The 27,521-nt window shown below is 43.3% G+C and overlaps 1 protein-coding gene across 3 annotated transcripts in view; it reads left to right on the forward strand.

Moving 5' to 3' along the window:
• TGFB2 (transforming growth factor beta 2) overlaps window positions 1-27,521 on the forward strand; it is a 106,002-nt gene that overhangs the window by 38,265 nt on the left and 40,216 nt on the right. For all 3 annotated transcript variants that reach the window (XM_058430685.1, XM_032136781.2, XM_058430684.1), the window contains one exon: window positions 26,675-26,838. In XM_058430685.1, the coding sequence (XP_058286668.1) occupies window positions 26,675-26,838 (164 nt within the window). The remainder of the gene's footprint in view (window positions 1-26,674; window positions 26,839-27,521) is intronic.

The following is a 27,521-nucleotide window of genomic DNA, read 5'->3' on the forward strand; positions in this document are numbered from 1 at the left end:
TGTGCCCAGCTGAAACCAACTTTTAGGAGAAACAGTCCCTAGCATGCCTAGAACAACGTGTATTTCTTAAGTGCTTAGCCACAGCCTTAAAGTGAAAGGGAAATAGAAAAATCAGCCTCCTCTTCAGCTGATAGAGGACAGAAGCAAAACACAGATATCTATGTTGATAGCATAACTTTTCACATTTTGTAGTATAGTTCATGACATTCTCAGACACTGAAATTCCATTAGAACCCAGTGCTTTACGTGGCTTTGAATATGGTATGTGTGAGTCATGTCTCTTTCAATACAACTGCAATCAATAAAAACCCCAGTAAAATGCGGTTAACCACAAGGGCATCCCTCCCCACCAGCTCCACCCCCAAATCAGCACTATGATTCATTCAATAGTGAATTCAATAGCTGAATCATAGTGCTCCTCCCCCAATATATTTTACATTGGGAGATACTTATGCTTCCTCAAGCACAAAAAACAGAAATCCTACTCTTCTGCTGGTCGCCTGCTCCTATGTTGTGCCGCCTTGCCCCAACTCCGACCCCTGGGAAGTCCAGTCGTGGCCTATACCCTGGGTAGCTGTGGCTGGGGAGAAACTCTGCCCAGTTTCATGCAGAAGCAGGACAGATGCTTCCAAAGGATGCAGTTTGAGGTGCCGGAAGACCTTACTGAGAAAAAAATCTTTTCTTCTTACTAATATAACCCCAGCATCTTCCTGTGTCTTCCTTAAATTGAATCCTGAGATGAGGCTTCCCATTTGCCACCGCCTCCTTCGTTTTAATTCATTATATATGTTATAGTGTTTTTGTTTGTTTGTTTTTGAGACAGAGCCTTGCTCTGTTTCCCAGGCTGGAGTGCGGTGGCGCCATCTTGGCTCACTGCAACTGCCGCCTCCCGGGTTCAAGCAATTCTCCTGCCTTAGTCTCTTGAGTAGCCGGGATTACAGGCACCTGCCACTATGTCTGGCTAATTTTGTATTTATTTATTTATTTATTTGAGATGGAGTCTCGCTCTGTTGCCCAGGCTGGAGTGCAATGGTGCGATCTCAGCTCACTGCAACCTCCGCCTCCCGGGTTCATGTGATTCTCCTGCCTCAGCCTCTCGAGTAGCTGGGATTACAGGCGCCCACCACTGTGCCCAGCTAATTTTTGTATTTTTAGTAGAGACGGGGTTTCGTCATGTTGGCCAGGCTGGTTTCGAAGTCCTAACCTCAGGTGATCGGCCCGCCTCGGCCTCCCAAAGTGCTGGAATTACAGGCGTGAGCTACTGCACCCGGCCATTTTTTTGGTATTTTTAGTAGAGACGGGGTTTCACCATGTTGGCCAGGCTAGTCTCGAATTCCTGACCTCAAGTGCTCCTCGCCACTCAGCCTCCCAAAGTGCTGGGATTATAGATGTGAGCCACCGTGCCCAGCCTGTTCATTTTGCTTTTGAGACAGAGTCTCACTCTGCCACCCAGTCTGGAGTGCAGGGACCATAGCTCACTGCAGCATGGAACCCCTGGCCCCAAAGGATCCTTCCGCCTCAGCCTCTTGGAGCGCTGGGATCACAGGGGTGCTACACCTCACCCCGCCTGTTTTTTCTTTTTCTTATACAGAAGGGACCTGAGGAAACAATATGCATTGTGAATGCACACCAGAGGGATAGAGAAAGGCAGACAAGGAAAGGAGAGGAAAGGCGGGTAATGGAAGAAGAGGTGTGGCAAGGGCAGCAGCCTTCACATTGCTTCCTCGCTGGGTCTGTGGCTATTACCCTCCTGAGCAGCACCTTCTCAGGTCAGCTCGGCCTAGAAAGCTGTCTGCCAGCAGATTCTAGTTGTCATCCCAGCAGTCCTTAAAACATGACCTTCTGCCACCCACAAGGGAAATCTGGTCTCATTAGTACCTTTAATTATAAAAGCAGACCAAGAACACATGGTACCTTTTCTTTTTCTTTTTTTTTTTTTTCTTTTTTTGAGACAGAGTCTCGCTCTGTCACCCAGGCTGGAGTGCAGTGGCGGGATCTTGACTCACTGCAAACTCCGACTCCCGGGTTCACGCCATTCTCCTGCCTCAGCCTCCCAAGTAGCTGGGACTACAGGCCCCCACCACCACGCCCGGCTAATTTTTTTTGTATTTTTGGTAGAGACGGGGTTTCACTGTGGTTCACCAGGATGGCCTCACTCTCCTGACCTCGTGATCTGCCCGCTTCGGCCTCCCAAAGTGCTGGGGTTACAGGTGTGAGCCACCGTGCTCGGCCAGTACCTTTTCTTTATTTTTTAATTTTATTTCTTTTTTTTCTTTCTTTCTTTTTTTTTTTTTTTACTTCTGGGAGCCTGGAATATCTTTTCTTTAACTTGATGAAAATGTTGCACCTGTCTTTCTTCCTCTCTAATGCTCAAATCTAGCTTTCATATTTTTTCTCAAGGTTGTCATTTGGCAGGAGGTTTTATTTAAAAGTTCTGAGGTTAAATACCTGGAAGATAAGATGAAGTCAGTGGAAAACAGTGTTCTTTTTCTGTTCTCATGCCTGAGAGAAGTTCAGTCAGTCCTGATTTTTGAATTGGGGAAGACCAAAGTTTAAGTCAGCTGGCTGTGATACAATCTCATTTTACCATTTTCTTTCACATGCTTTTAGTTAATGGAGGAAGCTGGTTCTTAAAATGTCAAATTGCATTTAACTTCTTTTACTTACTTTAGGAACCAGTTACCCTTTGATAAGTACCTATGTCTAGTTCCTTTTATCCACAGTTGGTATTTAGTCAATAACAACAATAACAACAATAATAATACTGATGTGGTGCTTCATATACTCCAGGCACTCGTCTAAACACTTTTAGAGACATTGATATTCGTTTGATCCTGGCAATAATAGGTATTATTACTCTCTTCGTTTCACATGTAAGGAAACCAAGGCAGAGAGAGATTAAATAACTTGCCCAAGCTGTGAAGTAGTAGAGCTGAGACATTTACCCATCAAAGTTGCTGCCATCATCAGCACTCACTCGCATTCATTGGAAGCTCAACTTGGTGACCAATCATGTGTCCCTAAAGCAGCAGTACAGTGTAATGATTAAGGGCACAAACTCTGGAATGAAAATGGCCTAGGTTTGTATGTTTGGGGAAGGACATTCCACTCTAGAAGTAGATTTCACCTGGCCTAAAATATATAAATCACTGTGCTATCACACCAGGTTAGAAACTTACATGGTGCACACACATGCTAAGCTCCTTACAGTCTGAAACTGGCAAGGGTAATCAGCATGCAAAGTTCTCTTTAGAGGGCCTTTTTTTTTTTTCCCTAGCTAACCCCTTTGATTAGCAAATAGTACAAATGTTTATAGAGTTGAAAGATTTTTAATATCTTTATTTGAATTGCACAAAGCAGCCAAATGTAGTTTGGCCCTAGGCTGCAGAGTATATGTGTCCGGGTGCCAAGAAGCAACTGCACTCCGCCTGGGATGCCAAGCATTCCAGACCTGTTACCTTGTAAGTGTAATATTTACCAGATTTTTGCTTCATCTGGAGTTGAAGAGCAGAGATGAATAGAGTGGGAGTGGGTCAGGCTGCTGGGAAGGGAGCTCAGTGTTGAGAGGAATCCCTGAATGAGTAGGTAGCTGGGAAGGGATCAGAGATTTGCCAGAAAAAGCCCTTTTGCTGGCAACTTGGAATCTAGGAAAAAATAACAGAGGCTAACATGCTGGGGTGCTTACCATGTGCCAGGCAAAGTGCCAAATGTTCTGCTTTCATGAGCCTATCTCATCCTTACAATTCTGTGAGATAGATGCTATTATTATCCCTACTTTGTAGATGGGAAAAGTGCAGCTTAGAGAGTTACTTACCCAAGATCAATTCTATTCTGTTCCAAGATCTCTTTGTTACTTTAGTAAAACTAGTACAGAGCAAGGAATGACAGTGCATCAAGCTGAACCCCAACAAGTCAAGGCACTTACTGTATCTTCTGTTGGTTCTTACTTTCTCTAACCTTTGTAACTTCCCTGAAAGTTAGGTGTTGTTAACATTTTACAGACGAGGAAACTGAGGCCTTAGAGCTTAAGATATTTGTCAAAGGCATATATATATATATATATATTTTTTTTTTTTTTTTTTTATTTTGAGACAGACTCTCGCTCTGTTGCCCATACTGGATTGCAGTGGCACAATCTTGGCTCACTGCAAGCTCTGCCTCCCAGGTTCACGCCATTCTCCTGCCTCAGCCTCCCGAGTAGCTGGGACTACAGGCATCTGCCACCACACCTAGCTAATTTTTATTTTTTTAGTAGAGACGAGGTTTCACCTTGTTAGCCATGATGGTCTCGATCTCCTGACCTCGTGATCCACCCGCCTCAGCCTCCCAAAGTGCTGGGATTACAGGTGTGAGCCACAGCGCCCGACTGAAAGGCCAGATTTTGAAGTGGTAAATCCAGGAGTAGAATCTGGGTCTGCTGAATCCCACATCTTAAATCTCTTTGTGTTCAAACATGACGTCTTCATTAGGCACCAGTGACAAGATCACAAATAAAACAAAACTCTAACTCTGGACAAGCTCAATTTTCTGTGATGTTCCTAAAAGGGAAGGGGACTGAGGCAGAGCTCCAGGTAGCTTGTACTGAATCCTGTGTGTGAATAAACAGAGCTAGTAAATGAGATAGTGCTACTAGGGGTGTGTGTGTGTGTGTTCATGCATGCATATGCACACAGTGGGGCAGTTGCAGGCTGGAGCAGGGAAGATTTATTTTTAAATTGAAGAAATTAGCAGTTGCCAGAGAAGCACATGTGCAATGTCCTATGTTTTACTTTCATCATCACTCCATCTGATGAATACATTTTAAGGGGATTCCTGCAGGTCAGCAGAAAGAGAGGGTGAAATCTAGCTCTAGTTCTTTCCTGCCCTTACCAGATGGAGGCCGCCATTAAAACCCTCAACTCAACTGAAAAAAAAAATTTTATGAAGTATTTTTGTGAAAATTAAGCTATAGCATTGGAAACCACTCTTTACACCCCCCTCCCCACCTCCTGCAGTGCTCAAAGCTGTCTTCCAAGGAAGCTGGAAATATAAATAGAAAAAATGTCTTGCCCAGAGGCCCCTGGCAACAGCCCTTATTCAGCTACTGGTACCTTTGCTTTTGGGGACTGTAGCTTTGGTTGAGTCTCACCCAAAAATCAATGTTTTTAGCTGAAGGCGGAAAATTATAAAAGCAAAGGTGTGAAGTGAAGCTCTTTGGTTAGTGCTGTCAGTGGAAGAACAGTCACCCCGGTGGAGTAATAGGTGCCCCAAGACACATACACACACTTGAGCAGGACCACTGATTCATCCAGGCGCTCGCTGATGTGAGACTGATAAAGTGACTATTTTTAAGCAGTTGATCATACTTCTGAATTAAAGTATTCATAGTTTATTCAGAAATAATAAATTTGTTTTGTGGAAAGTGAGATTTTTTTTCTCTACTTACTTCACAGTACCACCACGTTCCATTGGACATTTGGACACATAGAAACTGAATCCAAGGGATGGTTTTCTATCACTTGAAATCTTAAAATAGAAGAGAGATGGAGTAATTTGCTTGTGATAAATCAGCCAGTCTCTGGGTAAAAAAGTCAGGACTAGGAAAACAAGGACTAAAGTCACAAACTTCTGCTCCTAACCCAATCACTAAGATCATCTTCAAATGCCACCTCTACTTTCCGTAGGAGTTCTAGTGTTTCATGAGTATTCAATTTTAAGCACTGGTGGTGTATATGGAGGTATGAGGTGGTGTTTCTCTTTTGGCTACTCATCTCAAATTTTGAAAATAAATGTTCATGGGGGTAAGAAGATTGTGTTATGACACAAGGCTACTGTAAATTCTTTTTGGAGGCTTCTTGAAAATATTTGAGTTTTTAAATTAAACACTAGGTGATAAGGAAAGTTTTCAAGGGAGGATAAAGTTAAAAAGAAAGGCAATTCCCAACCAAGAGGAAAGAAACCTATGCGATGGAGTCTTAAGCTTTTGTATTCTGCCCTTGGATATTACAGCAAGGCCCTAGGACTGGATTTATGATGCAACCAGGGGTTTAATTAGAAGACTATGAGCATGAATGGAGCCACATTTAGACAGAATCTGAAACCTCTGTTTTGTCAATGCATAATTCTACAGGAATTTGCAAGTGACCTTTAGGAGGGTCCAAAATTCAAAGCTGGAAAGCATGTGTCCTTTTTAATGTATAGTCTATTGCAAATATGAATCTGCCTTAAGAAAAACACAAGGCCATTTTAAAATGCAGTAACAGGGCTGCTAATTTGCCCTTCAGAAGTCATTTTTCATTTTCTTTGTTGGGAAAGCAGGTGCATGAGAAGTGTGTGTATGTAGGGGGTGCGGGGGAGAGGGAGAGTGTCCTCAGGCATTCATTGTCACACAGCCCTCAGGTGGCTTCACAGGCAGATAGAAAGTCCTAGCAAGAAGTGGCGGTCCTTGCAGAAGCCCTTCGTCCCTTCAGCCATAATGTTTGTGAATTTTTTTACTGAAGGATTTTCACACAGCTACGTGGCAAAGGACTTGCGAGATTTGATTATATATCCCATGAGTCAGGTTTCGATGGGTTACAAATTGCAACAAAATCAACCACAGGCTTTGGAAAAACTTTCCATGAAAGGCATTTTAGACTAAGAAATATTGGCTTTGGATTTCCCCATCTAGAAAGGTAGAGAGTAAACATGTACTGACAAAAAAGCACCACATTCGGGATCCCGAAAATAATTGTGAAACAACACAAGAATGCTTTTCCTCCTCCCTTTCCTTCCTTTCCACGTCACAGAGTTTGTCATTTATGACGATTTTGTGGTGGTTGTAACAGTTCTGTGAAAATGAGATACAGAGAAAGTATTTTTAAGGTTTATTTAAACAATATAAAGTCACAGATTTCCCCCCCTCCTCTTCTAGAACATCTTCATTCATTAAAAAGAAAAAAAAGGAATTAAATAGCATAAGTATTCTGAATGCATTGGCTATGGGTTTTATTTTTAATAACTATCTTATCACTCATTATTTTATTGGATTAAAAGTTATAATCATTTTCAGGTAGATAATTAAAGTAGCTATGTATGTTGGAATGCAGTTAGAATAATTTGGAATATCGTGGTGGAAAAAGCGTTAGCAGGTATGTGGGATATTTCAAAGCCTTAGAAAAACAAGTATGTTAAATGCTTCCTATACTATTATGTGTTATAAGAAAGATTATGTATAATAAGAGTCTATCTTACCTTTTAAAATAAAGTACTAAAAGTAGTTCATTACAAGTCACTTCCACTCTGGCTCTACCACTTATTAGCTGTGTGACCTTAGATAAATTATTTAATCCTCATAAGCCTTAGTCTCCTCATCTGCAAAATGGAAATGAAAATAGAATCTACCTCGCAGAGTTCTTGTGAGGCTTAAACGAGATAATCCAGGTCAGACCCAGCTGCTGTTATTCTTGGCCCTGTACATATTGAGAGAGGCTGGCTTTCCAGGCAGTGGATTTAACATACGTTTGCTTCATCTCATTTTTCCTTAAACTCAGGGGCTACAGACAGTCCATTCACACCCCTAGAGTCTCACCAGAAAAGGACAGAAGGCAGAACTCAAATCTGCTGAGAATGGATGGTTAACATGAAACGTGGGGGATGACTCATGGCAGGAGTGAAGCCTGAATGTCTCTGACAGTTGAGGACAAAGTGGCTGCAGATGCTTCAGAGGCTGCCCCAGAGCACATTGCAGCCTGTGCAGTTATTATTCCTAAGGCTGATGCCGCAGTGATGTCACGTAACCACCCAGCGGATGGCTCGTATTATTATATGCATTGAAACCAGAGTGAACCCTTCCCATGTTTGGGATGGATGTGGTGAGTGGGAGGAACACCTGTTAGGAGGTAGGATCTGGGTTTGATTCTATTTTTTCTCCCTTTCTTACTGGTACTTTCTGGTTGGTAGCTCTGAGCCTCAGTTTCCTTATCTGCAAAAGGGAGATGTACCTTAAAAGTTGTTTAGAAGGGTAGAGTAGAATTAGATAAGATAATGTTAGCAAATGCTTGTTATTTCTGAATGACCTGTGGAATATGTGGACAGCATATTGTTATTCAGTGATAATTAAGAATAAGTTGAAGTACAGTGATGCTTCCTTGTACTTATCATTTTGCATTTAACAAAAGGACATGGACATGCATTATCATATTTGAGCTTGACGAGAGCCTGTGATCACCGGTTCACAGAGCACAGAGGTTTTGGGACTTTCCCAAAGTAAGACGACTTCAGAGGAAAATGGGAATTCCTGCTAAGAAGTGGCCATCCTGGGAAAGGTTTTGAGCCTTTCCCAAAGTAACACGACTTCAGAGGAAAATGGGAATTCCTGCTAAGAAGTGGCCATGGTGTATAAAACGGCTTATACACCAGCAATCCTTGGTGTATAAGCCGTTTTATTCCTTTAGCCATGATATTGGGGAGATTTTTTGCTGAAGGGTTTTAACATGACCCCATGTCTAAGACCAAGATCTTCTCACATAGCTGCAGAGGATCACACATAGAGGGTGTCTTTGGCTGGTGAGGGGCTCATGAGATGGAGCATAGCAGGGCCCTCCTAGTGTCTCCTTCAAAACCTAAATTAGGCTTTTCATAAGCTCAGTCTCTGAACTCAGTGCTGTCTGGCTCCTTCTCCATCTTTCCCCTTGGAGGAAAATTGAAGATTTAAGCTGTTAGAACTAGACTTCTCTAATAAGCCTCAGTGTCACAGGTGGTCACAGTGGTTGCATGTTATTTTGTTTTCATTTTTATTTTTTTCTTAATTGGGCAGCCTCTCCGCCAGCCTTTTCCCCCAAACCAGAATAAGTTCAGAGAGACTCCAGTGGTCGCATTTTAAAGGTCATCTAGTTCTGTCATTACTCCTTGAATCTTGTCATAAGATCCTGGCTACTCGCAGGGATGTTGCTTGATCCTTTTGTAGGTAACTCTGTTTGAAGGCTCTTCACTGTACTGAGCTTGAGCTGTTCTGAGATTTATCACCCCCACCCCATCCTTTAAGTACTACAGAACAAATCTTTATCAGGAGAAGTGGGGACATGGGACAGTGGAAAGAGTGTGGACTTGGGATCAGATGGACTTGATTTGCAAATTTCCAGCTACCTTTCTGTTTCAGCTGTATGCTGTTGCACAAGTGACTTGCCTGCTGGAAACCTCAGTCTCTTCATTCAGACAGTGAGAGTTGTGGGGATTGGAAATTCTCTAGCCAACCTAGTAGGCACTATCAATAAGATAGCAAATATATGAGATTGCCAGGTGTCATTAAAAATGAGATTATGTCCAAGAAAGCCCTTTGTAAGTTGTTTTCGAATGTAGGCACTGCTCCTAGAAAATCACTGGAAGTCTCTTTGTATAGCTGATTTATCAAGTAATCTAATGGGCCAACAAAACTAATGACTCCAAGAGTGGCTTTCTAAGATGTGTCCTACTGAATCAGGCTCAAGCCTGCCCACAGGTTCCTGATGCTAAGAGTTACAAACTGAGGAGTAGAGGCAGACCCCAGGGCCATTCTGGTGTGTTTGATTCTGGATGGCAGAGAAAGGGAGGGCTTCCATCCACAAGCTTTTTGTTACTGCTCTTGTCCTGAGATTTGTGACCTTTTCTATATTCCTGCCTAGAAAAGTCTTATTGACATCAGATTCTGAAAGTAGGTGCACCCTTTCCTCTTTGGCTTCCAACGTTCTGTTAATAATATAAGCTTATGTTTATTGAGTACTTACTATGTTCATGTTTATTACCTTATTTAATCATTATGGCAATTCTTAGAGGCAAGTGCTAGTATTATCATATTTTAAAGATATAGAAATAAAGTGAGTCCCTGCTCTTTTGCTGTTCCCATCTATCAAGGTGAACACCTAAAGAGGCCACTATAATACACAGTATGATAAGTGCCAGGATGCAAAGAAGGGAGAAATTCATTGTGCTCTGGAAGAGCCAGACACACTTCTAAAAAGAGGTGACACTAGGCTGGACCTTCAAGGATAAATAGAATTTGCCAAATGTAAAGGTTTCTAGGTGAAAGACTGACATGGTATGGGTGTGGTGGTGCTTGGCATATTTGGAGATTGGAAGTGATGTGGTGCACTTAGGGGCTGGGGCAGAGTCCAGTATGGCAGGGGTGGGAGGGGAGTAGAGGGGAGACAGCAGGGTGCCCATTAAGCTGGAAAGGGAGTTTGGGGTCAGAAGGCACAAAAATTGACATGCCATGAAGTTGTCTCTTTGGGATATCTGAAATTTATTAAGACTATGTACTTGTTAGAGGTTAAGAGAGAGGAAAGGATGGTTAAGAATTGAAGTAGGCTTGCTTGGTACCATGCTGTTTATGTTCCTGGAAAAGGCATGCCCAGCTACAGAGGGTAGTGCTTTCTCACCTTGAACCCCAGTAACCTCAAGGGCAGGTAGTGTCTCTCCTAGCCTTGGATGGAAGAGTCTCATTTGGATGAGACTTTATTCTTTTAGACATGAGGGAACAGAGGCCTGGGAAGTTGATGATACCCTATATGAGATCTACAGAGAAATCAGTTGTACTACTACCCTCTCTTAATGCTCACTCCTGAAAAGCCCCTCCCATATTGCACATCTTAAATCCCTTCACAGCTCAAGTGGTTACTGTACAAGGCCTGTTCCCACCTGACCTTTTTGTTTCTTCTGCCCAAGCCAGACTTGTGAGAAAAGGTGGTCTGATTGAAGGCTGGGAAATTAGGATTGATGACTCTATGTTGCCTGGCTATGAGACTTACAAAATCCTTTTAGGATTCTGGGATCCTTCTCTGAGATATTTTAAAGGGTTCACCATGCCATGAAGTTCATGTCTTTTCCTATGTCCCACACCCCCATTGGCATTATTCTACATGGAAATGACTGTGATCTGGAAGGCCCGTAGACAGCAAGAACACAATCTGTGTCCTCTGCAAGAATAGAAGCTATAGTTAAAGGACCTGTGCACCCACAGAGGAATGGACGTGGAATTAGGCATAGTATATAATTAGAGTAGAGCTATGGAGAAGGCACATTTTGGCTCCTAGAGCTCCCCAGCGTCCTTCTGACAATAAAAAAAAGGGTAATGTGCAGTCAGTTGTTTTCAATAAAAGGAAGCAAAGGGATCAACTGGAGTTTTTAAAAGTCTGTCTGTGTTTAGGCTGCAACGATTGCCTGTCCGAGGCAGTCTGACCTGCATCAGGCCATCCTGAGGGAAAAGAGGTCACAGTTGGTCCCCCCATATCCAGAGGGAAATGTTAAAAGTTCGGTAAACTACTGGGCAATTATGGATTGCTTGGCACACCAAAAAGTGATTTTGTCTTTGAGGCTGATGTTCAAACAACATCTGAGTCTCTGCTGTGCCCACTGAGGTGGACCAGTGGCCCCCTTGCCCACCGTGAAAGAAAGAGCAGGCTGTTCTGAAGACATCTTTATTCCTGCTGAAACATGGGGGACCTGGTCCTCTCCCTGCTTGTCCCTCTCTGGATCTTATGCCTAGGTCATTCCCAAAGTACCATTTTCAAAGAAGGTCACCGTATGTCAGGAGCCGCTGAATAGCTGATCCCTGAGTTGGCTGCCTGAACACTAATAACTTTCTCCATCCTGGTCCCTTCCAGATATTGTACACTCTAAGGCTGCTGTGCGTTTAGAGGAAGATACTTCCACTCTCAGCACTAGTAATAACTATTCACAATCATAATGAAGAGAAAAATCACTCTTGTCAGAGTATCAGTGGCAGTTGAAAAAGCAGCTTGTTTGTTTTAATGTTGCTGTATCTCTTCAAGTTGGAATATGATGGCAGTCTCAGAACTGGCCTTCTCAGCTGACTGTGTTTCCCCTTTAGAAGGCACTCTATACAGGGTTGGTTATTCCACTGGCTGCTTGATATCCTACAGGGGAGCCTGTTCTTGAGCCTGATGTCAGAAGATGAGTGTTGGATTAGCGCTGAGAAGTCTGGGGGAGTTACTTACATCGAATCGTTTGGCCTCTGAATTGTGGTTTTCTCAACAGTAAAATGGGGATAATCCTAACCTGGCTTACAGGGTTATCAGGCTAGGATGAAACAGTATCTGTGGAGGTGCTTGGTGAAACACTATGAAGACCTAAAGGATTGGGATTAACATTCATCATTGTTATGTGACTTAGCTGCTTGAGAGCAATTAATTTCCTTTTGCTTTGTGATATGTGTTGAACACCTATTGTGTACTAAGAGACCTTGTCCTGGGCCTGGAGCTAGGACACAGGAGTGGGAAGATGACAGATTCAGTGTCTGTGCTTGTGAAACTTACAAAGGCACCCTCACCCGATACAGAGGCTGTTCTTCCTGTACCGGTCCCATATGCACCTGCTTACAAGTAAAACAGACCTCTGCCTGGCCTTCAGTGATCTCTAAACCAGTGCTACAGTCAGATAGCAGCACAGCTTGCTTCTGGCTAAAGAGCATTCTCGAGTGTTTAAGAGCACTGAAAAGAATTGAGAGGAGTTATCAATTTTCCCCAATCAAAACCCCTCTGGCCAATGAATATACTCAGTTAGTATCTCATGGGTGCTCTGTGGTACAGTGTATATGGGTGCTAATCAACTATTCAAGGAACATACGTTTTTTATTGGTAACCTTTCAGGCACTACACACACAGAAGCTGAATTAAGGTATTCAGATGTGATTGTGGAACTCACTATTTTTTCACTTTTCTGACACAAGGAAATTTTTCAGACATGTCTAACCTTTAAGAGTAGTCTAGTGAAACCCATGTAATATGTGAGAAATAAACATCTTCAGTGACATCACTGAGGCACCCTGACATACTAAAAGTGATTCCACTGACTTTAGGATATACTTGAGTACACATAGGTAAGCCCCATGCAGGCTTTGTGTAAAATTCCCATCTCTATACCCTCATTTGCTATTTGTTTAATTCTTGTTATATATATGTACCACTCCACTATGGTGCTCTATTTACTTTCACCCTCATACATTTATAAACCACTGGCTTTAATCAAGAAACACTTCTTTAGGCCGGGCGCGGTGGCTCACGCTTGTAATCCCAGCACTTTGGGAGGCCGAGGCGGGCGGATCACAAGGTCAGGAGATCGAGACCATGGTGAAACCCCGTCTCTACTAAAAATACAAAAAAAAAAATTAGCCGGGCGTGGTGGCGGGCGCCTGTAGTCCCAGCTACTCCGAGAGGCTGAGGCAGGAGAATGGCGTGAACCCAGGAGGCGGAGCTTGCAGTGAGCCGAGATCGTGCCACTGCACTCCAGCCTGGGCGACAGAGTGAGACTCCGTCTCAAAAAAAAAAAAAGTTTATTAAAAAAAAAAAAAAAAAAAAAAAAGAAACACTTCTTTAAAGAGGACTTAGTAAATGCTTTTTAGGACGCACAGGACAGCCATTGACTTGGGACTAACTAAAAGCATTTGTCCTGCCCCCCCGCCTGGGCTACACAACCACCAGTGAGAAAAGAAAGCAGGAAAGCTTTGGAAACCACCTGAGTTTTTTTTGCACCTCCATTGCAAGGACTTCTTGAACATTCCTAAAGAAAGCAGAGAGAGCTGTGTGACAGATCTTGAGCTTCCCCAAAGAAAAAAAAAAAAAAAAAACTTACTTTTTTCTTAAGAATTCTCCTTCCATTCTCAAAACTACTGTGCTTTCCAATAAATTGGGACCCATTGGATTAACTCCTTGGAGACCTTAGCTGCCATTTTTCAGTCAGTTTTCTCTCCCAGTATCCTGAGAGCAGGTTAAAATTCAGACATTTTATAGCCTCTGTGCACAAAAATAATGAGATTGAAGCTAAACTATAGGGGCTTGCTCTCAGCTAGTTCAATTGAATAAAAATAACACACATTTAAACATTTTAAAGTACTTAGCCAGGGTCTATTTCTGCAATGGAGATTCTTAATTTAAAGGCTGTTTTTCTTCCTCTCACAGACAGTGGCCCAACCTTGAAGAACAGAAAGCTGCTTAGCACCCAAATGAACATGATTCCTTAAAACAAGCATAACACCCTTGGCTCCATTCCAGAACTCGTTCATGCCACAGTTCATCTGGATTCCTATAATTCCTGTATGTTCCCATATCTTAATTGCCCATAGCTGTGTTGCCAGTACAAACAGGATGAGGGAAGAGTGCACACCCTTAATGAATACATCTACCAACCCTAAGAAAGCACCATCATTTGAAACTCTTAATATTCTTTCTGGCACTAAATGGCCATCTACTGAAGTGCTAATATGGATATCTGGTAACTTAACGTTTCTTCCGAGAAATGCTTACTCCTTACTATCTTTATATTCTAGATAGAGGGCTACCATTTGGCATAAAGAAAAATTCAGACTTTCCATTCAGCTTTTCAAGGAAGTATATTTTGAAATGAATTCCTCAGAGTGCTGATTAATAGAGGATGGGCATTCTGGGCTAAGGTGGGTTCCAGAACCTTCCTGAGTTCTGTCCCACTGGCCATTTCCCTTGATGATTCGCAGTAGGACACAGCTGGCCTACTGGTCCCCCTTGAAGAAGATGTGCTACTGGGCAAACTGGAAGACTCATTGTGGTGGTAGTGTGTGCCTGTACAGGTCCAGAGCCCCCTGCCCATAGAATTGGCTGTGTCCCTGGAGTTGAGCAGCACAGTGGGAAGTGCCTGGTGCAGAGGAAGCGCCTCAGAAGGAATAAGTTCTAGTGTGAATTCAGGTCCTTTTCCACCTAAACAAACTTGAGGACCTTTGTTCCTTATCTGTGAGTTTTGGGGATTGAATGAAATAACATCAAGGATTCTTCATTTTATTATACAACACTGTGCCCTGCTGTATCATTTAACACATGAATGCACAGGCTCACCACATCAGACTTCAAATCCTTCTCAGCATATTTAAAATGAGGACTCAAATCAAATAAGTATACCCTGAATAGGAGTATATTGTAAATATTGCACAGGGTGTAAGTGTAAGATGATGACATCTGCAAAATTTTTTGTGTGGAAAAGACCGAAGACTTGTAATTTATTAGACATTCAGAATACAGAGAATATATGATGTGAGTGCAAAGGTAAAAAAATAGAATAATTCAGTGGTGGGATGCAGTCATAAAAGCACAAGTTCCACATAAAGAAGGGGATAGATAGTTCTACTCTATTCTGCCTTGAGAATTATGTTCAGATGTAATGGTTCAGGTTTAAGATTGGGGCAAAGTAGAGAACAACTAGAACAAGTGAATGGCTTTCATGACAAAACGTGAAAGGAAAGAGGGGATGTTTGCTTACAGAAGAAAAGACATGAAGAAGAGAAGATGCAAAAACTGGCTTCAAAGACTGGCTTGATTGGCCAGGCGTGGTGGCTCACGCCTGTAATCCCAGCACTTTGGGAGGCTGAGGCGGGCGGATCACGAGGTCAGGAGATTGAGACCATCCTGGCTAACACGGTAAACCCCATCTCTACTAAAAAAATAAAAATAAAATAGCCGGGTATGGTGGTGGGCGCCTGCAGTCCCAGCTACTCAGGAGGCTGAGGCAGGAGAATGGTGTGAACCCGGGAGGCGGAGCTTGCAGTGAGCCAAGATCATGCCACTGCATTCCAGCCTGGACCACAGAGCAAGACTCTGTCTCAAAACAAACAAACAAAAAACTGGCTTGATCTAAGTAGGATCGAGTGGAAAGGGAACAGATCATCTTATGTGGCAGAACTAGACCCACTGTGGTGTAGCTCTTGTAGAAAGCAGCTGTCGGCCTGAGGTAGGGAAGAACTCTTGCACCGTTGGAACAATGGTCAGAGGCTGAAGTGGGCCACCTATCTGGGTTCTAAGTTCTCTGTCACTGAAGGGTTCTGAGAGAAACTGTCTTGTCTTGTCTCGTAAAGAAAATTGCAGTAAGAAGAGTTAGATGCTTATAAGAGAGGGCACCTAGTAGGTGCCAGGCAACCCCTTTGTGTGCTATCATTTCTAATTTCAGTAAAGACTTGCAGAGAGATTGAACATCAGCTGTATTTGCTTTTTACTTCTCTAAAACTGGATAATCCAAACCATGTATTCCTCTTTGTGTTTATTAACTCTCAAGCCATTAATTTAATATGCTAGTAATAACAGCCCATGCCACTTAGTTAAGGTGGTAAACAGCTTGCAATCCTAGCAGGGTGTGCCCTGCCACTTATTAGCTTAAGCTTCAGGGCAGAGCAACAAATCAGCACGTGCCTCAAAGTAATTAGGCAATTGCCTTACAGAAAAATTAGGCCACAAGCAAGAAGCTTACAGAAAACACAAAGAAAATCTCAGTACAAGACATGCATTGGCCATTACATGCATCACTGCTATAATTTTGAAAAGATTAGAGAAAGATTTTTGGGCTAATAATGACCCGCTATACCCATTAAGCATGTCGAAAGTCCATACTAGTCATTGCAGAGCTGCAGGGGAAAGTGCATTCATTTCTGGAAAGGAGAATGTTGGCGTTTATTTGTTGTGGGATAAGAATGCTTTCTTTGCAGGGATGAGCAAGAATGTCCAATGCTGAGCAAGGATGTCCAGGGCTGTGTGGTTTAAGTCCTATTTTGCCAATGTTTGGTGTCATCCTGCAAAGATTTTACCCTTCGGTTTCCTAATCTGTAAAAGAGATCAAAATAAAATGTGCTTCTAATCTATTAAAAGGTTAAGGATGAGATCCTAAATTTCCAAGTTTAATTCATTAAACAAATCAACACAGGCTGGCTTCCTTCTATTGATCTTGTTTGAAGCCTTTACTGCATTCTAGAATGGTATATGGTTATCTGTGTCATGGGCTCACTGGCCTCATTAAAAGCCATGAAAGAACCAAAAAGATTTTGCTCCCTGGATATCACAGCAAACAAAACACAGATTGAAGGGAAGTGAGAAAAAGAGGAGAGAAAGAAAATGGAGCAAAGAAAGTAGAAAAGATAGGAAGGGAGAGAGAAAAAGAAAAAAATAAAGTTATCTGCTTTAAGGGATGAGATTATGGCAGAGAAGAGCTGCTTCAGTGGCCTGTTCCAGATGTGAGGACTGCCTGCCCTGATGAGGCCATTGGGAAGGGACATTCACGGTTTACCTGCCCACAAACGTGGGTCCAGCCATACTTTTCATGCTCATGGGCTCTGAGACTCCTCTATGTTAGGCATCGGCCTCTTTTTTTTTTTTTCTTCAGACAGAGTCTCGCTCTGTCGCACAGGCTAGAGTGCAGTGGCATGATCTCGGCTCACTGCAAGCTCTGCCTCCTGGGTTAACGCCATTCTCTTGCCTCAGCCTCCCGAGTAGCTGGGATTACAGGTGCCCACCACCATGCCTGGCTAATTTTTTTTGTATTTTTAGTAGAGACAGGGTTTCACTGCGTTAGCCAGGATGGTTTCGATCTCCTGACCTCGTGATCCGCCCACCTCGGCCTCCCAAAGTGCTGGGATTACAGGCGTGAGCCACCGCGCCTGGCCAGCATAGGCCTCTTAACATCAACAGTCGGCCTGCCCTTTCAGCACCCAATGCTTTTACTGCTAACACCCAGTACACCCTACACAAACTACCTACACAGCCCTGAGCCTGGTGAGGAATGTAGAGGAACTGAAGTGAAATAGGTGTCTCCGTGTAGGTGGGGTTTTATGAGGATGATGGAAACTTTGGAATAGAAACTGGAAACCCCATGTCTGACACAGTTCAAGAAAACTAAACACCATGGGCCGGCACCACTGTTATTTTACTTTTTTTGCACAGTGTAAGAAGGAGCCCAAACACTCATGCTGACGGTACGCACAGTCTCAAATAGCAGTTAGATGAAGGCCAAGTCACATAAGCTGATGCTGACACAATTAGACTCAGCATTGCCAACAGCTCGTCAAGTCTGATATCATCCCCCTCTCGGAGACTCTGTCTTTACATAGCAGATGCTCTGGTGCTGTGTTACATTTAATAGGTAGGATGGCCGGAGAGAAAATCAGAAACCACCGCTGATGCGCTGTTTATTTCTCAGTCATTTTATGTTAAATTGCTGTGACTTGAATGTCAGCAGTGTTTGGGATGTGGTAGTGAAATAAAATCCATATCCAGTGTGCCAAGACAAATTTCAGAAAACCCCAAAACACAATTGTCTTGGTTTCTTGCTGGCTGTGTCTGTGCACACACAAATAGTAGCTAGTTTATTGCCCTCCAACCACTCGGTGGGTTGCTTGTCTTGCCACACTCTGGGGAATGGTTAATGAACCCCAAACTACTTCCTTCAAAACTGGGGATGTCAGGAATGAGGGGCCACTACACACTCATTAAGCATGTCAGAAGTCCACACCAGTCACTGCTAAGCTGCAGGAAAAGTGCAGTCATTTCTGGAAAGGGAAATGAGGGGGTTTGTTCTGTTCATTCTAGGGGCTTGGGAATAAGAGTCAGGGGATACCACTGAGAACAGCAGCACTAGGCACCAATGTATGGGGATCTGAAAGACCCTGGGCAATACTGGTATTAGTAAAGTGCTTCTCACTGGGAAACTTTCACACTGGGTGAGCCCCCAGTTCTCCACATCAGGTTCATTCTCTTAGGGAGTATCTGTGAAAATACTATGGCCTTGCATTAAAGTTTTTCAAGCTTTATTGCATGATCAAACTTATCCCTAGTGGAGGAGGAGCTGCTGCCTTGTTATTTTATTTGTATTTTGTTGCCACCACGCTCCATTGCATGTGTTGGTGTTTCTGCCTGGCGTGGTAGTCATGCCTTCAACTCAGGGCTCCTTTGCACAGGAGGCAGGATATTGTACTGAAAAGCTTTTGATTCAAAGGCCAGCCTCACTTCGACTTTAGCCCAAAGTTATTTTACTTTCCTCAGTCTTGATTTCTTTATCTGTGAAATGGGGATTAAAAAACGCCTTTGCAGTGATGAAGTTAGTAAAGCTATTATAAAATGAGAAGGGGACATAAAATAAAATTCTGAGTCTACAGTGAGATCAGGTCATTGTTTTTGGAGTAGGGAGGTAGGATGGATATTTTTTATTCCTCTCTAGCTAGTTCATGACACTGAGTAACCAGAAGGGAAGCCTGGTCAAGTGCATTGTGGTTAGACCATCATAGTCTAGGGCAGAAGTTCTCAAACTTGATTGTAAAAAAGAATTGCCTACTATTCACCCAGTAGGTCTAGTATGGAACCAAGTAACAAGCATATTAATAAGCCCGTCAGGTGATTCTGATGCAGGGGGTGAGTGAACAAATATCTAACTAACATAGTGGAATTTAGGGGAGAAAAACAATTTTTGGAGGCTCCATCGGTGGAGAGCATGATGTAAGGGCAGAGCTGGAAGTGGGCGGCGAGGCCATCTAGCTCACCCTGCCACCACATTCAGGAAGCCCCACTGCATCTTTCAGGACAGAGTGCGCCTTGTGAGTACACAGGTTCTTCCAGTGAGGTGTGATCTCTCACAACCTTGAAAGAGAGTGAGTTGTTTGGTTTCTTTTTTTAATCGTCTATATTTTTAGAAAATTATTTTTATATTGAGTCAAACTGCAGCTCCTTGGCTATATAGAAAGTAAGTCCCTGAGATATTTGAAATCCCTTGAGATTTGATATCCCTAAGTCTTCCCTTCTTCAATCTGTGTACTACCAGTTTCTTTCAGTGAGGGGTGCTGATCCTGGCTTTACATTAAAATCATCTGAGGAACTTAGAACTAAGTCCACTCCAGTCAATTAACTAGACTCTTAGGGACTTCAACCCAGGCATCAGGATTTTCAAAGTTCCTCGGTTGATTAAAATGTGCAGTCAAGGCAGACTACTACTGCAAATCATAGAGTAATCTTATTTTTCCAGTTTAAGAGCTTTAGAACTCTTCCTCTTTTCTCTGTCTTACTCTTCTTTTCTAGGTATAAAGCCTGATCAAAAGTTTAGGTGCTTGAGCCGGGTGCAGTGGCTCACGCCTATAATCCCAGCACTTTGGGAGGCTGAGGCGGTGGGTCATCTGAGGTCAGGAGTTTGAGACCAGCCTGGCCAACATAGTGAAACCCCCTCTCTACTAAAAATACAAAAAAATAGCCTGGCATGGTGGTGGGCACCTGTAATCCCAGCTACTCAGGAGGCTGAGGCAGGCGAATTGCGTGAACCCAGGAGGTGGAGGTTGCAGCAAGCTGAGATTGCTCCATTGCACTCCAGCCTGGGCCACAGAGCAAGACTCCATCTTAAAAAAAAAAAAAAAAAAAAACACACAGTCTGGGCACGGTGGCTCACGCCTGTAATCCTAGCACTTCGGGAGGCTGAGGCAGGCGGATCACGAGGTCAGGAGATCGAGACCATCCTGGCTAACATGGTGAAACCCCGTCTCTACTAAAAAATACAAAAAATTAGCCGGGCATGGTGGCGGGCACCTGTAGTCCCAGCTATTCGGGAGGCTGAGGTAGGAGAATGGCATGAACCCGGGAGGCGGAGCTTGCAGTGAGCGGAGATTGCACTGGCTTATTTTAATTTTAATTTTTTTTTAGAGACAGGTCTCACTCTGTTGCCCAGGCTTCAGTGCAGTGACTCAATTATGGCTCACTGTAGTCTCACCCTCTCAGGCTCAAGTGATCCTCCCACCTCAGCCTCCCAAGTAGGTAGGAGTACAGGCACACGCCACATCAGCCAGCGAATTTTTTATTTTTCAATAGAGATGGGGTCTTGTCTTGCTTTATTGCCCAGGCTGGTCTCAAACTCCTAGCCTTAACCAGTCCTCCCACTTTGGCCTCCCAGAGTGCTGGGATTATAGGCATGAGCCACTGTGCCAGGCCTGAAACAATTTTAGACTCACAAGAAATTGCAAAAATAGTACAGAGAGTTCCTATGTACCCTTCAACAGCTTCTCCCAATGATAATCACAACTATAGTACGTTTTCAAAGGGGATGGATACCCCATTTACCATGATGTGATTATTAGGCATTGCGTGCCTGTATCGAAGTATTTCATGGACCACATAAATATATATACCCTTACTAGGTAGCCACAAAAATTAAAAATTAAAAAAATTAGTACATATAAAAACTGAAGAAATCCAAGCCTAGTTAATAGTATTGTACCAATGTCAATTAAACTTTTTAATAAAAATAGTCCTAATATGAAAATTGTAGTGAAAAGTGAAATTGCTTGATGCAGAGCTGTTTAGTGGAAAGTTAGGATTTCTCTTGTCACCTTTTCTGATGGCCAGGTTTATAGTAAAAGAGGTGAAATGTTAAAGGATAGTGGTGGGGAGTCTGTGAGAACTTTGGGGACTGGAATTGCTCCCTATTCAGTGGAAAGGAATTAGAGTATATAGCGCCATTTATAAACTGCCCCAGGACAATTAGCTCCTCCTGTTCTTTCTCCCCTCTTCTAATTTAGTCTGTCAGGCTATCAGAGCACTCTCTCTCGGGGGCATTCATGAAAGGCCCACTGACCACTTGGCAGTTCTGTTGCAGTATGGGAAGGGAGGCAGGGAGGAAACTGTGTGGAAATTTGTGCTAGACCCAGTGCTCCAACTTTCCATCTGCTTGCTTATATAATCCTGACAATATGACCCAATACATAGGAGGGAGAAAATTATTTACTTCATTATATAGATGAAGAAACAGGCTCAGAAAAGCCAGATAATATCCCTGTTGCCACATAGCTAGGAACTTGTTGATTCAGTTCAACCAGTTCATTCTTAACTGGATTAGAATTCAGATAGCCTTGAAGGTCCTTCAGTACATAAGAATCCTATAACTATATGAGGCTTTGGCAGGGCTAGCTATAAAATTTGCAGAATCCCTTTTCAATACGAAAATATGGGGTCTCTTGTTCAAAAAGAAGGAAAAGGAGTACTCTTGAAGATGCTAAAATATAAAACTTTTTCCTTTGTTCCATGGTCTCCCTCTCTCCGTCTCTCTCGCTCTCCAACTGTCATGGTGTTTTTTGGTGTGCTGTTTGATATTGTGCTCGCTTGTGCATGGCGATGCTCCCAGAGTGACAGGAGACTTTCACGGGGACCTGAAACCCTTGCCCTAAAACTTGGAACATGCAGCCCAGCAGCTGCTGGGGACCCCTGCCACAAGCCCACAAGATTGATAATACACTGAGCCAGGCATCTCCCTTCCCATGGGACTGCCACTTCAACCCATAGGGTTGCAAACTCTGCACTGGGATGTGCTTGGTACCTGGATTAAGAGGGTGCACGAAAATCTCAGAAATCACCCACTAAAGAACTCATTCATGTCACCAAAAAGCACCTGTACGCCAAAAAGTATTGAAAAAAATTTTTAAAAAGGAGTGGGTGAGAGACATGCTTCTACTGGGTTGCTCCCTGAACATATTGTGGCACTGCCAGCTTGTGGTGGGGACAGCTGCCACCAGGCCTTGCCCTGAAATGGCATGGGTTGTGTGCCTGACCCCAGCTGTCATTGGGTGGAGGAAAACAGGGGCCACTGCGTGGGCCAGGGAAGGCAGGGTGAGAGTGGGGACACCAGAGGGCAAGAGGTAGGAGGCAGAGAGTCCTGGGCAAGTGGACAGGTGACAGGAGGTGAGATGGCACAGGGCTGAGGTCCCCAGCCCTCTGTGCATGCTCCATTGTCCCATAAGACCTCACTTACAAAGCATCAATTCAAAGATAAAATGATTGAGGATTTCAAGATGGTGACTAGAGAGGCCACAGAGCACTAAATTCAGGTATGAGACCTTTCTGAGGATGGAGACCCTGTGCCCCTGTGCTGGCCACACGCTCATGAAGTCCACCCTGGGCTGTGGAGAAAAACTATAAGGAAAGATTTGTGAGTTCAAAGTACTTACATACAATAAGTTGGTAAATTTTTTGGAGCAGATACAAGTCAACATATAATGTTTATACAGTAGTATGTGATTAAGTGCTGTATTTAAGCTTTTTGTATACTCTTTGGAAATTAGTGACTGGTTAGATTTTCTCAGGTTTTTTTTTCTCTCTCTTCAATCCCCAAAATATGGTTTTGCAGGCATGTGTGGCCAAGATTGAGGTGAAGGGGACACCACTTGATGACATACTGGAATCTTCTATGTGCAAAATTTTCCCTGGGAGGAAGGCCCATGAGAAAGCCTGGGAGGAGGACCAGAATCAGCCTCCTGGTGTGAAATCCAAAGGGTTGAAGGAAAATCGATTTGATTGAACTGAAAAAGTAGGTCAGAAATTGAGAGAAGGAGCGGGCCAGGATGTGAGTGAGGATAAGTTGGCAAAGGTCAAGCACAAGTACCTGACCACCTGGCAATGGAATAGGAACTGGGATGTGCATTACAGAGGACTTTAGCGAGAACTCCCATTCCAAAGGGGGAAATGAGTTCTTGGAGGAAGCAGAGGAAAAACCTCCATCCCTCTAAGACTAAGTGGGTGGATCAGAGCTGCACAAGCCATTAAGCCCCTACCCCGAGCTCCCTCAGTGGAGGGCGGAGCCTGCTGCATCCCGACTGGGCATCGAGGGGCCTTTTTGGGTCTCCCTGCTCCGTGTATAGGGCGTTTATGAAGTAAAGGCAGGGTCAAAGACTGTGCTAGAGCAATTGACAGCAATTTTGTTTTTTCCAAATGAGGAGACATTTGGCCAGTTGCTCACGTTCCTCAGCCAGCTAGGGGGCTTGTGACCCAGAGCAGATGACAGCACAGGACAGCTGGCATTAACCCCTGGAAGGGGTAGTCCGTTCTTCAGCTGACAGTTTTTACCACACTCTCATATGCTGGAGCAGGAGTACAGGCAGGGAAGGCTGCCGGTTCTTCCTGGCCTGGTTGCTACGCTGTGGTTAAAAGACCAAAGCAGTGGCTGATGGGGGCTGCTCAGCAGTCCTTTCACTGTGTGTGTTAGCTACTTCTACTTATAAAACAAGGACCAAAAATGCAGATTTGTGTTATTAGACAGTTGAAATATAAACAGCCTAAATGCTTATAAGAGCCAGAGGGGAGGAAGGCTGTTTGCCAATGTATAGGAAGCCCAGCTGAACAACTGTACTTAACTAGCAAGCTACTCCTGTAAATATTTGCAAACGCCCCTTCAAAGCTCAAAAGCCTAGGACAGGATCATTGGATGATTTGCTTAGAAGAAGAAGAAACAAAATTGACCTCATGGTCTGAGGCAGTCATAAAAAGAAAGAGTGTGGATGGGCAGAGGACCAGAAAAGGGGGGAAAAAATGGTCCAAAGTTTAATAAACACAAAAGAGATAAAAATAAATCTCAAGAGCACTTATTTACAAACTTGATGGAAGGATAAGATTGAGGCAGGCGGGTGTGAAAGATGGGTGTTTGTGAAAGTGGAAGAGGCCTGCAGGGATTCCACTGAAAGAGGCGGAGAAAATTGAATGAGATGTTTACTCTTCCTAACAACAGGATACATGCTAAATTAGCTTCGCTATTCCAGGATGCTCCCTCAAAGGATGTTTGAAGCTTCTGCTGTCTAATGCGGAGGCTATGCGAAGATGAATGCAGCATCAGCCTGTGGAAGGTTTTGGCCAAGACGGTGTGCAAAGCCAGAAAGCCTGGCCCGACTGGCCTAGGCTTCTCTGGGTGTCTGGCCTGTTTTCAGCTGAGCTGGTCGGCATAGGACCAGCCGTTCCAATCATGGGGGCGGGCATGTTCCAGAGGAGAAAAAGTTCTATTTGTTCACAGCAGCTACCTTGTCAAAGTGCTGTGTGCTAGGGGGCTCCAAAAGCCTTTCTGCGCATACCAGTGCCCCCTGGCCTGGAAGCCGCCCATCAGCTAATTCGCAGTGGTGATGCAGCGGATCATCACCATGGCTGCATAAATACTTTTTTCTTTGAAACCTGGATACTTTGGATTTTTGGGGGATTTTTGTTTGTTTGTTTGTTTCTGAGACTTCTGACTCATGGGTTATAAAGCCTCAATTCACACAGTCATTTTCTGAACCAGTATGGAGGAGACTGGCGTAGAAATTGCCCGCTTCTCCATGAGCCTGTGTGCTGAGAGTCACACATATATAGGGGAAGGAGATGGGTTGGGAGAAAGTTCCTATGAAGGAAAAAATTCAGGCTCTTAAGATGAGAAAATGTTGGTGTGTTCCTAGCATCGTTTTTTCTTCAGTGTAATCGTCAGGGCATGGATTTCCCAATAAGTCACGGAAGGTATTTATTTCTATTTTAAGATCGGCAAGATGGCTCATTTATTTAATAAGATGTTAGTGTTGCCAACAGTCAGATGCCTGAGTCTTTCAGGAGACTCCTGTTGATGACCAACTATGCAAACGGGATATTTGGTGAACCCTGTCCAGATACGTGGGAAAGAAGAAAGACCTGGCAAATACAGTCTCTGCCCTCAAGATTCCTAAAATTTCACGGGGGAAACAAAATAAACAAACATAATGCAGAAGTAATAAAAACATTTATAAAGAAACATGAACAACTGTGAATGATTATTTGTAATGAAGTCAGATAATTGAAGAGTGGGTAGAAAGAAATGGAGCCACTAGAGTTGGATGAAACACTCTGGAAAGGGGAAAGAGTGTAGGAGATTTTGGAAGAAGATTGTGGAAACATACCTGTAACAAGTGGTCTGCACAGTGTAGGTGCTTAATAAATGAATATTGTATTTGGAAGCATGGAGTTAGAATAGGACCTGCTGTGGTCTTGGTATAGCCTCGGTTGCGTATTCAAAGACATTGGCAGATTACAAGGAAAAAAAAAAAAAAAGCCAGCACAACTCTAAAGCAACCCAGGAGCTTGATTGATTGATTGATTGATTTTTGAGATGGAGCCTCACCCTCTTGCCCAGGCTAGAGTGTAGTGTTGTGATTTCAGCTCACTGCAGCCTCCGCCCCCAGGGTTCAAGCAATTCTCCTGCCTCAGTCTCCGGAGTAGATGCGATTACAGGTGCACGCCACCACGCCTGGCTAATTTTTGTATTTTTAGTAGAAACAGGATTTCGCCATGTTGGCCAGCACTGGTCTCAAACTCCTGACCTTAAGTGGTCTGCCCACCTGAGCCTCCCAAAGTGTTGGAATTACAGGCGTGACCCACTGTGCCCGGCCTTCCCAGGAGCTTTAAATTGTCATGTACCATCAGCAACTCTGTATTTTACATGGTTTAGAACTGAAGGAATTTGTGCCAATTCTTTTTCTTCATTAGCTAGGATGACCTCCCGCCAACAGACATTATCCTGCTTAAAGAATTTTAATACTGGATCTGGTATAAGCTAGCACGTGGGTTATACTTTTGTTTATTCGAATTTCCTCTTCATAACTTGACTAGAGAATATGTTAAGTCATACGTGTGTGAAAAACTAAAATATTGAAGCCAAAAGAGATTTGATATATGAGCCTGGTTAAAAAAAGATTATTTGGATGACAAACTTTCAAGGAAAAAAATACACGGGCAAACTGCGGCCATTAGGAACTATTTTCTTGGCACATCTGATTAAAGTGTATGCAGTCCTGACAGCTCTCTCCAGGCCTCAACTGTCATAAACTTGTTCCAATTCAAAACCATCTATGATTTTCCACCAGTCTGTTAGCCTTCAAAGGATGGGGTTAACTGCATGCTTTCAAATGGAGTTGGAAGTGGTTTGTTAATCTCTATTAATTTGCTACTCTTGTAACTAAATGCACATGTTTATTTTATTTCTTTTTTTTCTGGTTAAATTGTTAATAGTATTAAATTGGCCATTGGAAACTAAATTATTCTGTAGTTACTTCCCTTATGGTTTCTTGGGATTATCTCACGCTACAGTCTTTTCTGAAAGCACAATGGATTTTATCATTTTCAATGATTGCCCTAATTTTTTACAGATGCCATCCCGCCCACTTTCTACAGACCCTACTTCAGAATTGTTCGATTTGACGTCTCAGCAATGGAGAAGAATGCTTCCAATTTGGTGAAAGCAGAGTTCAGAGTCTTTCGTTTGCAGAACCCAAAAGCCAGAGTGCCTGAACAACGGATTGAGCTGTATCAGGTAATGTTCATTTGTTGCTGTTGTTTTTTTTTTAGACAGACTCTCTCTCTCTGTCTGTCACAGGCTGGAGCACAGTGGCATGATCACAGCTCACTTCAACCTTGAACTCCTGGGTTCAAACGATCCTCTTGCCTCAGCCTCCCGAGTCAATGGGACTACAGGAGTGTACCATCACACCCGATTATCTTTTTAAAAAACTTTTTGTAGATATGAGGTCTCACCATGTTGCCCTGGCTGATCTGGAACTCCTGGCCTCAAGCAATCTTCCCACCTTGGCCTCAAAAAGTTTAGGGATTACAGACGTGAGCCACCATACCTGGCTCATTTAGGTTGTTGTAATGGGCAATCAGTTTGAGGTCTTAGAGTACAAGAATTCTAGTGTCTTAGATTTTCTTAGCTGATATAAGCCATTCTATATATTCGCAATCATGATATAGGCCCTCATTTGCTATTACTGTTTTAGTAATAGCTTGTTCCTAATCACTCAGGAGGGAAGAACCCTTTAGAATGCAGTATTGAAGCTCTGAGCACACTTCCTCAGTTGCATGAACAGCTGGAGTATGTACTCTTGAGAGGGTTTGGTTCCAGAAGTCAACTCCTTAAACTATAAAGTCAGATAATGTAGGACCAATTTCTTCCGGGGAATAGTCAGCTGACCTTCCTTTACTCATCCTATAGCTGTT

The sequence above is a fragment of the Hylobates moloch genome, unplaced genomic scaffold, assembly GCF_009828535.3.
Source record: "Hylobates moloch isolate HMO894 unplaced genomic scaffold, HMol_V3 SCAFFOLD_18, whole genome shotgun sequence".
Taxonomy (NCBI): Eukaryota; Metazoa; Chordata; class Mammalia; order Primates; family Hylobatidae; genus Hylobates; species Hylobates moloch.